At 34.0% G+C, this 11,826-nt stretch overlaps 2 protein-coding genes across 2 annotated transcripts; one reads left to right on the top strand and one right to left on the bottom strand.

The window, feature by feature from the left end:
• The first annotated feature begins 157 nt into the window (after positions 1-157).
• On the top strand, positions 158-2,748 carry MED8 (mediator complex subunit 8). Its single transcript, XM_028176625.2, has 4 exons — positions 158-502; positions 803-1,048; positions 1,645-1,741; positions 2,487-2,748. The coding sequence occupies exons 1-4, from the start codon at positions 329-331 to the stop codon at positions 2,720-2,722; spliced, it is 753 nt and encodes a 250-aa protein (XP_028032426.1). The 5' UTR covers positions 158-328; the 3' UTR covers positions 2,723-2,748.
• Positions 2,749-3,577: 829 nt separating this feature from the next.
• CCT4 (chaperonin containing TCP1 subunit 4) lies at positions 3,578-11,076 on the bottom strand. Its single transcript, XM_028176624.2, has 11 exons — positions 10,824-11,076; positions 10,267-10,319; positions 10,072-10,161; positions 9,651-9,818; positions 8,898-9,039; positions 8,317-8,525; positions 8,092-8,231; positions 7,471-7,675; positions 5,765-6,047; positions 4,721-4,920; positions 3,578-4,191 (listed from the first exon to the last, which is right to left on the bottom strand). Exons 1-11 carry the CDS (start codon positions 10,927-10,929, stop codon positions 4,174-4,176), a joined length of 1,614 nt encoding a protein of 537 aa, XP_028032425.1. The 5' UTR covers positions 10,930-11,076; the 3' UTR covers positions 3,578-4,173.
• Between the last annotated feature and the right edge of the window lie 750 nt (positions 11,077-11,826).

Here is an 11,826-nt window from a genome sequence, read left to right as displayed (position 1 = left end):
TTCGTTTCATTTCATTTCACTCCATATTAACATTTTTCATAAAAATATGAATATAAATTACAATAAGACATGACTTAAAAGTCTTAGTTACCAGATCATAAAATCCCAAATAAAAAAAAAACTTTGAATCAAAGAGCTAAATATTAAATATTTATCACCTAAAATATGTGCCGTACGGTACCTTAAGTACCATTTTCAGATATGTTACTTATATACCCTTAGTCCCTAACGGTTATTTAATAGCTAGGAAAGGTACGGTACCTAAACCTTATTAAAATCTAACAAAGAGAATTAAAAAGTTACAATTGTGTACCTACCATTTACAACAATGAATATGCAGCAGCGAGAAGAAAAGCAACTAGAAGCTACAATAGTTGCGATTTTAAATAGAGTAAATGATTTAAAAACTGCAATACAAGCATTGATAAATAAACTAGAAACGGAATACGAGACAATAAATTGGCCAACTTTTCTAGATAATTACGCGATTTTATCTGGTCACGTAAGTGCAATTGTATGTTGAAATGCATAGCATAAATAGTGTGTGAATAGTCAACAAGTCTACAGAGATGGATTTCAACTTGAAGTAGGAAAGATAATTAATATATTATTGAAAAAAACAGTGAAACAAAAACTGACGAGTTCAAAACTCACTTGATGTAACCTGGTTAGCGTGGTCACTGATATTTATTATTATCCCATTTTGAGACTTGTTTTCAGATTTAAGTGCATTAGTACATAAGCTTTTCACTTCAAAGATCATGTGTTATTTAGTTAAATTTTATTAACTCTTTATTTTCAGCTGACTGGCCTCAGTAAAATTCTCCAAGCCGAACAAGCAGCTTCATTGCGGTCTAGAATTGTTTTACCACTTCAATTAAGTTGCGAACGTGATGAAACACTGGCTCATTTGACAGAAGGCAGAGTTCCAGCTTGCACTCATGATTTAGTTCCAGATTTACTTCGTACCAAACCTGAACCCCAGGCTGAACAGCGTCTCCAGCAATTTAATCATAAAGCTAGTACTTTAAGCTATGATACAGCACAGGTATAGACAATAATTAACATTTAATTTTAAATAACAGAAACATTTAAAGAAGCATAAGGTTGAATGTACCACTAGGAAAAATATCCATTATATCTATTTGGGTTAATTTTTTATGACATTCTTTGTAGACTTCGCAATCTAAATTAGTTTTCATTGTAAACGGTAAAAAAATAGATATATTTGGGGTTAAAACATGTAATGCACTGTTGAGTGAATAAACCCACAGCTCACTTGAAATATAGTGGCTGGGACCCATAGATATCACAAAGTTAAATCAACCTCTTGCTTTGAGATATTTGGTTGAAGTATGTATCAATTCTTTTTTTTTTGTCGTATCACTTGTCATGGTGGTCATGGTCATCATTCAGTATCATTGCAATCATATCATCATTCAATTCTATTAAACTATGTATAATAAGTTCTTTTATATAATCAAGATTTGTCTGCAAAATTAGCATGATAATCAAGTTGAGTACTTAGGACATGAAATTATAACAAGCTCACTTTCTCATGTAATGTTGTGTAGGTGTTACCTACATTTATATAGATGGATTGATGATGGATGATGTATGGATTATAATAATTTTATATTCCAGAAACACATTGCTCAATTCACTAAAGTTGTCAGTCACGTTTGGGAAATTATATCCAAAGGCCGTGAAGACTGGGAAGGAGAGTCAATGAGATCTACAGGTTAGTAAAAGTTACAATAGAAAATTATCCTAATTACCTAAACACTTGACAGATTTTAATAAACATTTCATTCACATTATGTAGTCCATTTTTAACTTCTAGATGTTGAAAAAAGATATGGGTCACTGTAGTGAAAAGCAATTTATCTTGAATAAAATTTAGACACACATGTTTATCTTATTTGACCTGACCCAAAACATAGGGCCGAAGTCTCAATTGTATGGCAGGCAGGCATCTTATACTTCAAACTGGCATGCCTGTTTTCTTCATAACAGAAATACTTATAAACGTCAGTGACTCAGGATACACTCCGCTACTCAGACAGTTCTAGACCCCAGTCATTGGTGAATATCCACAGAAAAGACAGTTTTTTGCCCACCACTTAAACAGGTATGATGATAAGTTTTTTCATTGAAAAATTAGAACTGACTTAGGAGAACTGAATCACACCATAGTAGAACAGCTAGAGACAGTTAACTGGATGGTTATGTTTTAATATATATTTTATGTTTTATTTTTCAGTTTAATGAAGTTTTTTTATTTATTTATTGCTTAGATGGGTGGACGAGCTCACAGCCCACCTGGTGTCAAGTGGTTACTGGAGCCCATAGACATCCACAACGTAAATGCGCCACCCACCTTGAGATATAAGTTCTAAGGTCTCAAGTATAGTTACAGTTTTTTCTATAGGTATAATTATTTGAAGTTTTACTTTATATGTTATATGTTTTGTGGATTTTTTAAGGTATGCAACCAACACACAACATTGCTGACACGCATGCTTTAGTAACGGCAGTAGGAACGGGAAAAGGGCTACGACCAGGTATGGCGAATATGGTTGGTCAAGGGGCAGCTGGAATGGGACCAGCTCGAGGCCCGGCTCCACAACTCGGTCCTGCGCCTTCTACTCTTCCTAAGGCACCTTCAGCTATCAAAACCAATATCAAAGCTGCTAATCAAATACATCCTTACCAAAGATAATGTAAATAAAAATACTTAATTTCTTCTTAACTGTTTCACTCTTGACAGAGTGGTCAAGATCTGCTGCTGCATTCATTTAGAGGAATTCTCACAGCAGCTCTGATTTAGTCCACCGCAATCGCGACCTCCCGCGCGGTCTTGTGCTGTTCATGGTTCCCAGCACGACGAAGCGTTCTATGGACCGGTTATCACGCCGCGAAACGTGTTCGAAAAAACCCACCATTCCAATTCTGCTTGAACCCTTGTCCTTGTAGTATTCAGATGTTTGTACGAAACTCGGTCCATGAACTCCCAAATGTTTTCTCTAGCACCAAATCTCCAGAGCATCGAAATTCTTCCTAGAAGATTGCACAGAGTGGGAATGAGTTGCTCGCTCCGGGCATTTCAATATTGTAAAAATGTTATGTTATAATTACTTATTGTAAAAATGAATATTACACACATCTTACCCACATCTTAAGCAGGTTATAAAAGTATGGAGAAGATTAGTATTCAACACCTAATGTTTGTGTTCTTTTATGATTCTATTTCTCCGCACTTACCACAGCTCGTCCATTGCCGATCTCCCGACAGCCACCAGCCTTTTAATTTCGTTAATGCATTTGCTATTGTTAGAGATTAAAGCCCGGAGATATATGTAATAACGGATCACGTTGCAGCTTCCTATTTGAGTAGAAGTGTCCAGCAAGTTATTTTTAACGTGATCGACAATATATAAATACTTCTTTCAAGGGCTATAATATTAGAAACATACTCCTTGTGTCATGCACTTCGAGTAGTCTGACATCACTGATTAAATTTAATTTTTTTCTTACATTTAGAACTTGAAAAGATAATAAAGAAATAAAAAAACCATTAATTTTCAGAATTTTATTTTTAAGTATTTATTAATGGCCTAATAAATTATGTAGCATGTACATGTGAATTATAAGTAAAGAACTAAAGAAAGAAATTTGAAACAAACTGCATCATACTTAATGTAAATAATCAATTGAAAAGGGTTTAAAATTTTATTGTTTACTTGCTATTTGAAAATGCGAAATAATACTATTTATCCAATAATAGAAGCACAGTTGCCCAGAAAAGGACATCTTTGTGGATTACCGGTAGCCAATCGCCTACGACGTTCCTAACTACATGATTAGACAAACTAATATTTCCCACTCAGTAGATGAGTAAGATGGATTTATTCACCTACTATGCGATAAATACGTGCTTTTCGATAGATGACACCCTGCTGGACGTTTATGCGTCGCCAACATTGGTGGATCACATCGTATCTTGCTGAATATCTTAGAAATATCTTCTCATGCTTCATTTTATTGGTGGCAGATTGGTGTGTTACTTCATAATGACTACTTAAATATCAAGCTAAGTTAAAATTATTATGTTGTGGATTAGCAAAGATTAATACTTTGTTAAAATACATTTCCCCGTCTTCACCTTTCTGGCTAATTCATCGTATTTATCTGTAATATTAAAACATTAAGAAGTTAAGTTTGATGAAATAAATATTTCTTAGTATTGTACATTATACTTAAATAAAATATATTTAATTAACACTTCTGGTGATTTGTAAATATCCATCAATTTTTTAGTACTATAATGGGAACTTGAATTTTCATTGAATCTTAAGAGCAGGTGGTTACACAATAATTATAATTGATGAGAATAATAATATTCCTCTCTCTGAAGTTCCTACTGCTTCTTCCCCATCACCCATTAGCAATTTATCTTCATATTACGTTCCTATGTAACTTCCTCTACTTTTTCCACCAATCCCAATAATAATAGGCAATAGGACATCTTGTCAGACTTTATATTTTGGTACCACCAACTGGACATGAGTGCAATGACAACTCTTTAAAGGTGGATGGCGACACCGTTTTCGATGAAGAGTTTTTAAATGTTCGTGGACTAAAGTAAATAGTCTCTCAAAGCCCAGACAGTTGTTTAGAAGTCTATATTCATTAAACACTACTATAGTAATATACTCACAATGTCGTCAATTTTGAGTATAGCACGCACAGTTTCGGTTGCAAGTGCGAGCGCGGAAGCTGTAACATGAAGCGGTTGCAGCACATGCTCCGTGCGCATATCTGTAACTCGTCCGCGGCGTACGTTGACACCGGCGCCACCGCCAGCACCAGCAGCGTGAGCGGCTCGTAGCTCAGTTACGGTCTCAATTGGGTTCAAACCTAAAACAAAATCATTATTTCATTACATTCTTTTTATACAATAAGACTTGATTCTTGTTGAAGTTATATTTCTTTAGGCGCGTTATGAAAAATTTATGAGTGAAATTTTACGATGCGCGCGCACAGTGACACAAAATTAACAGAAATGAAGTTGCCCATAAATTGCTCATTACAATACGACCGACGTAACTTGGCGAGTCTGAATATAGCCGCAAGTGAACTTTCCGAACCGTACCGAGAATTACCGAATTTATACGATGTCAAGAAAAGGGATGTCCAATGCGTGTTTGAGGATGTTGATTAATCGATTTTTTTTCAAATTGATTAAAATTTAAATTAAAAAAAAAGAAATAAATTTAATAAAAATAAAGTATAACTTCTTACGCGCGTACATAAGTACACGCACCCTTTTTCTTCTAATATTTCAATGATAATAATGTAGACTTGTACTATATAAAAGGGTATTTTGCAACAACAAACACATTATAATATGTTCATATACTAAGTTGTACGTATATAATATGATTGGTTTAAATTCATTTTGGGTTTACTGTATTTGATGAACTATATTATTAAGTTTTTATTTTTATTGTTTCAATTTCAGTAAGCATTACTTCACATTTTATCTTTTTTCACACAGTAATGATATTATATGGATAAATATGGTAATTTTTAATAGTTCAAAAAGGCGCAGGTAACATTATACTACACTATAAACGTGCAGGTTAAAATTATATCAAACTTGGTGGTTCTTTTGATACGCTCAATTTTTAACTACATGAATCACTTTAAGATATTATTCTTGATCAAGTAGGGTATTGATGAGTGTAATTGTTCTTGGTACCTGCATTCTCGGCAAGCGTGGAGGGTATGACTTCGAGAGCATCGGCGTAGGCACGTAGACAATAGTGATCGGCTCCGGGTGCTGCTAGAGAAGCACGCGCGAGACTGGCCGCCGCTGCAGCCTCGGGAGCGCCACCGCCGGCCAACAATGCAGGGCGGCGCGCCACACAGCGCACGGCACATAAGGCGTCGTGAAGAGATCGCGCTGCCTCTGCCACCACGGCGCCACTCGATCCGCGAACCAATACGCTCACTGTGCGACCGCCCTGACCGCAACCCGTCATCTGCACGAAAATATTATAATATAATATGCTTCTTGAACTGTATTCGATTGCCTTGAAGGCAACCCACGACTGTAATGACAAATTTAAATTCGACTTTAATCTGTTTAGATACCTAAAAATTTAAATGACTTAATTTAATAATTAACCTAGTGGTTAACCTTATCCTATTTAAACATATCGGTGACTGTCACGCTCAATGTTAGCCCATACACTTTTTTTTTCTCGCGCCATTATCCGAACCTCTTACGAGGTCCCCACACCTAGGGGGCGCGCGGTGTATGCGGGACTTGAGAATCTGCAGATGCGGGCGCAAGTATATTTTTAGGGACCCACCGCATCAAACGACTCCTCTGCACTCTAGACAACCGATGTCCGATCTCCACCCCGGGTCAGCACTCAGTCGGAGTAGACGAGTTTCCGCGGTTAACACTACAACCAGACTGCCAGACCAGCCACATACACACACACGCCACATTGCAATACCATAGATAGCTCATCCTTCATACTGAAACTTTTGCTACTTCATGGAAAATATAGGCATTGTCGTGGTGGTACCTACTCTTTCAGGCTCATAAGAGGTCGCAAGAGCATCCGTAATTATGCGAATTATAATTTTTGGGAATAAACACGGGCACAATCATCGTTCAATACGAATTTACCAGGCATGATCCTTTAGAGTTTAGGCCATGACAGTGCCGGTTCAGTTTCTTGAAAATGTCTGTTTTTTAATGCAGCAGTTTTTTATAGTCAATAAGTTGCAAAAATAACTAATTTACTTAAAAGTTCTATTATATATAAATTTGATTATTCCCGCGACTTCGTCCGCGTGGAATAGTTACTTTGGGATAACGCTAAATTTTACCCGTGACTTCATTTACGTAGAAGGTGAAAATGTTTTTGAATAATAGAATGTAAGGAGCTATTTAAGGTACGAAAATCACGCTTTTTAGCCGACTTCAAAAGAGGAGGTTTTCCTCCACTGATTTCTCGATCTAAAAGGGTAGCTGTTTCGCAACATCATTAGTGGCTCCTTATACCAACTACTTTTATTATAAACTACTAAAATTAATGTATTTGAGTTTCATGGTAATATTCTCTGATGGTTGAAGATAAAATTAGAAAACATTTTTAAGGTAGTTTTGAAATGGTTGGTTTTTTCTTTGCAAATAGTATAATATATTATTGCATTATCAATATTTATATTTTTTTAAGTGGACAAGACTGGATACACATGTCTCTATCACTCATCTATTATCAACTGCATTGAAGTTTGGCCTTGACCTTTCCAAGACCAATGAATTGTGTAAATTATTACAAAACCTATTTCCCTTTAAAATTTAGTTAGAGCAAAGTTGATTAAAATTAAAATATATTTGAGAAAAGATATTTAAAGCAAAGGCCACCTTTAACCACCTTGATTTACCTTTATGTATTTTCCACCGGGTTCATTTATTTCTTCAACCAAATCAACATTGACTAAATTTTCAGCTGTAAAATGATCCAAAGAAGCAATTGGCCTGCATCCTAAGGTTTTGCAAACAAATTCAATGTCTTCACGTTCAATATCTTTAATGACCATTGTTTTAATTTTGTCTAAGAAATGTACAGCCAAGTCACTCAGGGCATCTCTGAAAAAAATAATTATATAAGATACTGTTTGATGAAGATGAACATGACATTTTTTGTTCATAAGTTACTGTTTAAAAATTGTGTTCTCTGTCCTCATCTTGAAAGATAAATTGGTGCATTCTTATTTTTGTATCTGTCTTTATATTTGTGGCAATAGTATTAATTATCAAAACCAAAATGCAAGAATGCCAAAGTAGATGCAAGAGCATTCACCTATATTACCTCTCGCACAGATAGATACTACCACCATGATGTTGATATGTTCAAGTGAAGTGAAGACTTATTTAAAAAGGTGACATCTATCCATATAGTGCAATAACAACATGGTAAATATTATGGTGAGAATTTCATAATAGCAGACTAATCCTAATTCAAAACTTGAGAAGAAAGGTTTATAACATCTCGATGAACTCACCTTAATATAGATTTTTGAACTAAAAGTACATTACAACCAGCTTTTTTGATCTGTTTTACAATATTCAAAATATATTGGCGTTCTTCCTTCAACACACGATCCATTGCTGCATAATCTGATACAATAACATTGTGGTCCATCTGATTAAAATAAAATGTAAATTATGTAACATTTTTAAAAATTTGACATAAGTAAGTAGTCTTTGACATATCTATGTATACATACATCAGTTTTCGGAGGCGAAATGCAAAATTGTATAAGACCAACTTTAGCCTTTTCAATGCGATGAGGGCCATTCACATTGGCTGCACGATGCGGAATGACCAATCCTTGGATTAGCTCAGCATCTTCTACAGTTCCACCTATACGCTCAATGACTTTCACATCTCTGAGGTCAACTCTTGCACCAACACCACTAACAATAGGTTCCATTACTAGAACAAAAAAAATATTTTTATAAAATAAACCACTATGGTAATCTTTACACAACACAGTACTGTGGTTTTTCTCTAGATAATAACACAAAATAATTTATCAGACTTTTTTCATAACATAAGACCAATATCTGTTGTAAACAGAAATAAAGAAATTTAAATTAAAAACTTTTAAGTATTACAAACGAAATTATAAACTTTTATTGAATGGGATATTAACACAATTTTCACATTTATATAACAAGTTCCTCATATTTGGCAAAATATTACTTTCAGTTCTGATGAAATTAATCAGAGGAAGTGAATGGCTACATTTATAGAGTTTAAGCTCTACTCTCATCAATTGAGATAACTTTTAAAAATGAACTCTACCTGCTCGAATTGCTTGCACTGCAATAGGTGCCAAAATAGTTGAGTGTTGTGAAACTACTTTGGAATTTAGTGATGTTGCAGCTGCCTTGAGCAAAGCATCTTCATTATTCAAGTCCACTGGAGTTGACATATTTTCGACCACCTTAGGAAATGTAAAAACACAAAGTTTGAAATATATTCTTAGTACGCTTTTATTAGCTTCATGAGTATGTTATTATGTATATAACGGAATCTTTGATCGTGATTTTGACCCTTCAAAACCCTAGTTAGGTTACCGTTATTTACTTTCAGCAGTCAAAACAACAAATTCATTTGAGCACTTTCTTTTTTTCACTTAGCAAATTGGAAATTGTTGTATTTGTGTGAATGTACTGAATAATTTATGATTCATAATGCTACTTTAACTAATCTGTGAAAAATAAAATTTAGTTTAAAAAAAACTACAAAACAGGCTTTTATAGAAAAAAGAACCTAAAAAATAAAAAATAAAGTTAATTTTAAAAGTTTGGGGTGTTTTTTTAAAGATATTATCAATGAAGATAATCTACTCAAAACTGTCAATAAAATATTTATAACTATTGACAGCATGCACCCACCCTATAAAAGTTTGATTTACATTTTTGTTACTAAAATGTACTGCGGATGCCAATGCTCTCTACTTGAACTTTCGAATATATATATTTTTAAAGTCTAAAAACTACTTAATTTTTATTTTTTTAATGTTTTAGATTAGATATTTGAAATTATGTTTACCTGTAAAGCCAATTGAAGGGCTTTTTGGAAACCATCAGAAATTACAGTTGGATGTATGCCTTTCTGAAGAAGTTTCTCAGCAGAATCCAACAACGCACCAGCAATAACAACTACTGATGTTGTTCCATCACCAGCTTCAATATCTTGAGCACGAGATAATTCTACCAACTAAACCCGAATACAAGATGTGGTCATTTAATATCAGGAAATTAGAGAAACACATTAACATTTCATCAGTATGCAGTTTTAAAAGAGTAATGCAAAATAAGAGTTTACTTAAAAACATATATAGTATATATATATGCCTTTCAGCTCTTTGAAACCATTTACAAATTTTTTTTACAGAATTCCCATTGAAATTTTGACACCTATGACAATGAGACCTTTAATACTACTGTTTTAAACCAATGTATGCACTGACCATTTTTGCAGCTGGATGAATAACACTCATTTGTTTCAAAATTGTTGCTCCATCATTAGTTATTGTAACTTCTCCATTGGCTGCTTGAATCTGTAATTATTATAAAATTAATTGACAAACAAAGCAGTGAGTGATTGCTCTTTTTTGAAACTTTCTTTTGTTTTCTTATGGAACTCCAAGCATTAAAACACTTACCATCTTATCCATTCCACGAGGCCCTAAGCTTGTGCGGATGGCATCAGCAACAGCTGAAAAAAGGAAAGTTAGTTTTAAAAAACTTAAATAATATTTTATTAATTGATACTCATTTAAAAAACAAGTACACAGCAAAAGCAAAAGCAAATTTTAATACACTGAAACAATGCTAACATTCCAAAGTTTGTAATTCAGCAATTCCAAAAACAATCATTGCATTGCAATTTCAAATTAGTGCTTTTCTTTCAAAGATTGAATGGAAAGTGTTAAGAAAAAATTATACAACATCAGAGGTACTTTAACTTTATAGAATACTTGGATTTGAATAATGTATTAATTAAATCGATTCGTATAATCACTGTAAAGAAAACGGAGTAAAATTGTATGTGAGAAGAGTTGTTTTAGAAAGTTTTTTGTATTACATTAAAGAAAAAAACATATAAAAGTTAACAAAATATAAACAATTTTCAACTAGAAGGAAGCAAAGAAAAAGTTTGTGGTACATTTTCGCCGGATTCAATAAACAAATCCTGGTTGAAATATCAGATGTATCGTACCTTTTGCGGCATTTATGTTGCTCAGTCTGATGTCTGTAGGTTTACTTTTATCTTTATATACTGAAGAATTTGCTTTAATAGCATCACCGCCAGCTTTCGGAGCCATTATGTTAATATTTAGGCGTTCAAAATATTACAGTAAAGGTATTGATTAAATTCGATTTCTTTATTAATCAGTATTAGCAGGTAAACACAATTGCCTAGAAACTTTCAATTAGACAGCTGTCAAAAAGTCTTCTTCTTCTTCTTCTTCTTAATTTTGGCTCGGCACCATTCGTGCATTTGGCCAGTGTCAAGTATTTTACATTTTGTCAACAAAGCGAGGGAAACGTATAACGCGAATTAAAATAATTAAATCGTACCGGGAATTATACAAAAACAAATCAGAATAATTTCATATCTAAAAAATATATATAAGAAAAGAAAACAAATAATATTAAACTACAATTTAATCTTGTTATTTATAATAAATTTATTTAATGCACTATATACACAGGGTCTATTATCTCTAAGAAGTAAGTAAATATTAGAAGGAAGAGGAATAGAGAGAGATATTAGAGATTCATATAGGAAAGAGTGGTCATATAAAGGACAGGAAAAGAAAACATGATTCATATCGCAGTAACTCTCACCACATTCACAGGCAGCACTAGATACTATGCCAAGTTTATGCAGATGTACCGGAAGGCAAATATGTCCAAGACGCATGCGGATTAAAGACGAAGTGGCAGTTTTATTAAAAAATAGTTTGGCAAACCATGGTTTTCTTGGGATTAAAGGTTGTATAGCGTAGAGGAAGCGACCCTTGACCTGACTGCTCTCTCTCCAGCTCAAATCCCATGTATCACGGAGATATATGCTAGGTAAAGCATTCAGGTCGTGTCCGAAAATCGTGTATGGGTATAAATCGCCACTCACAGTTGCCTCGTTTGCCAAACTGTCAGCTCTCACATTTCCTATGATGCCACAGTGGCTAGGTATCCAGCAGAAAGTGACTGTGTAG

The sequence above is a fragment of the Bombyx mandarina genome, chromosome 12 (assembly GCF_030267445.1).
Source record: "Bombyx mandarina strain Sakado chromosome 12, ASM3026744v2".
Taxonomy (NCBI): Eukaryota; Metazoa; Arthropoda; class Insecta; order Lepidoptera; family Bombycidae; genus Bombyx; species Bombyx mandarina.
This window is presented reverse-complemented; position numbering and strand designations above follow the sequence as displayed.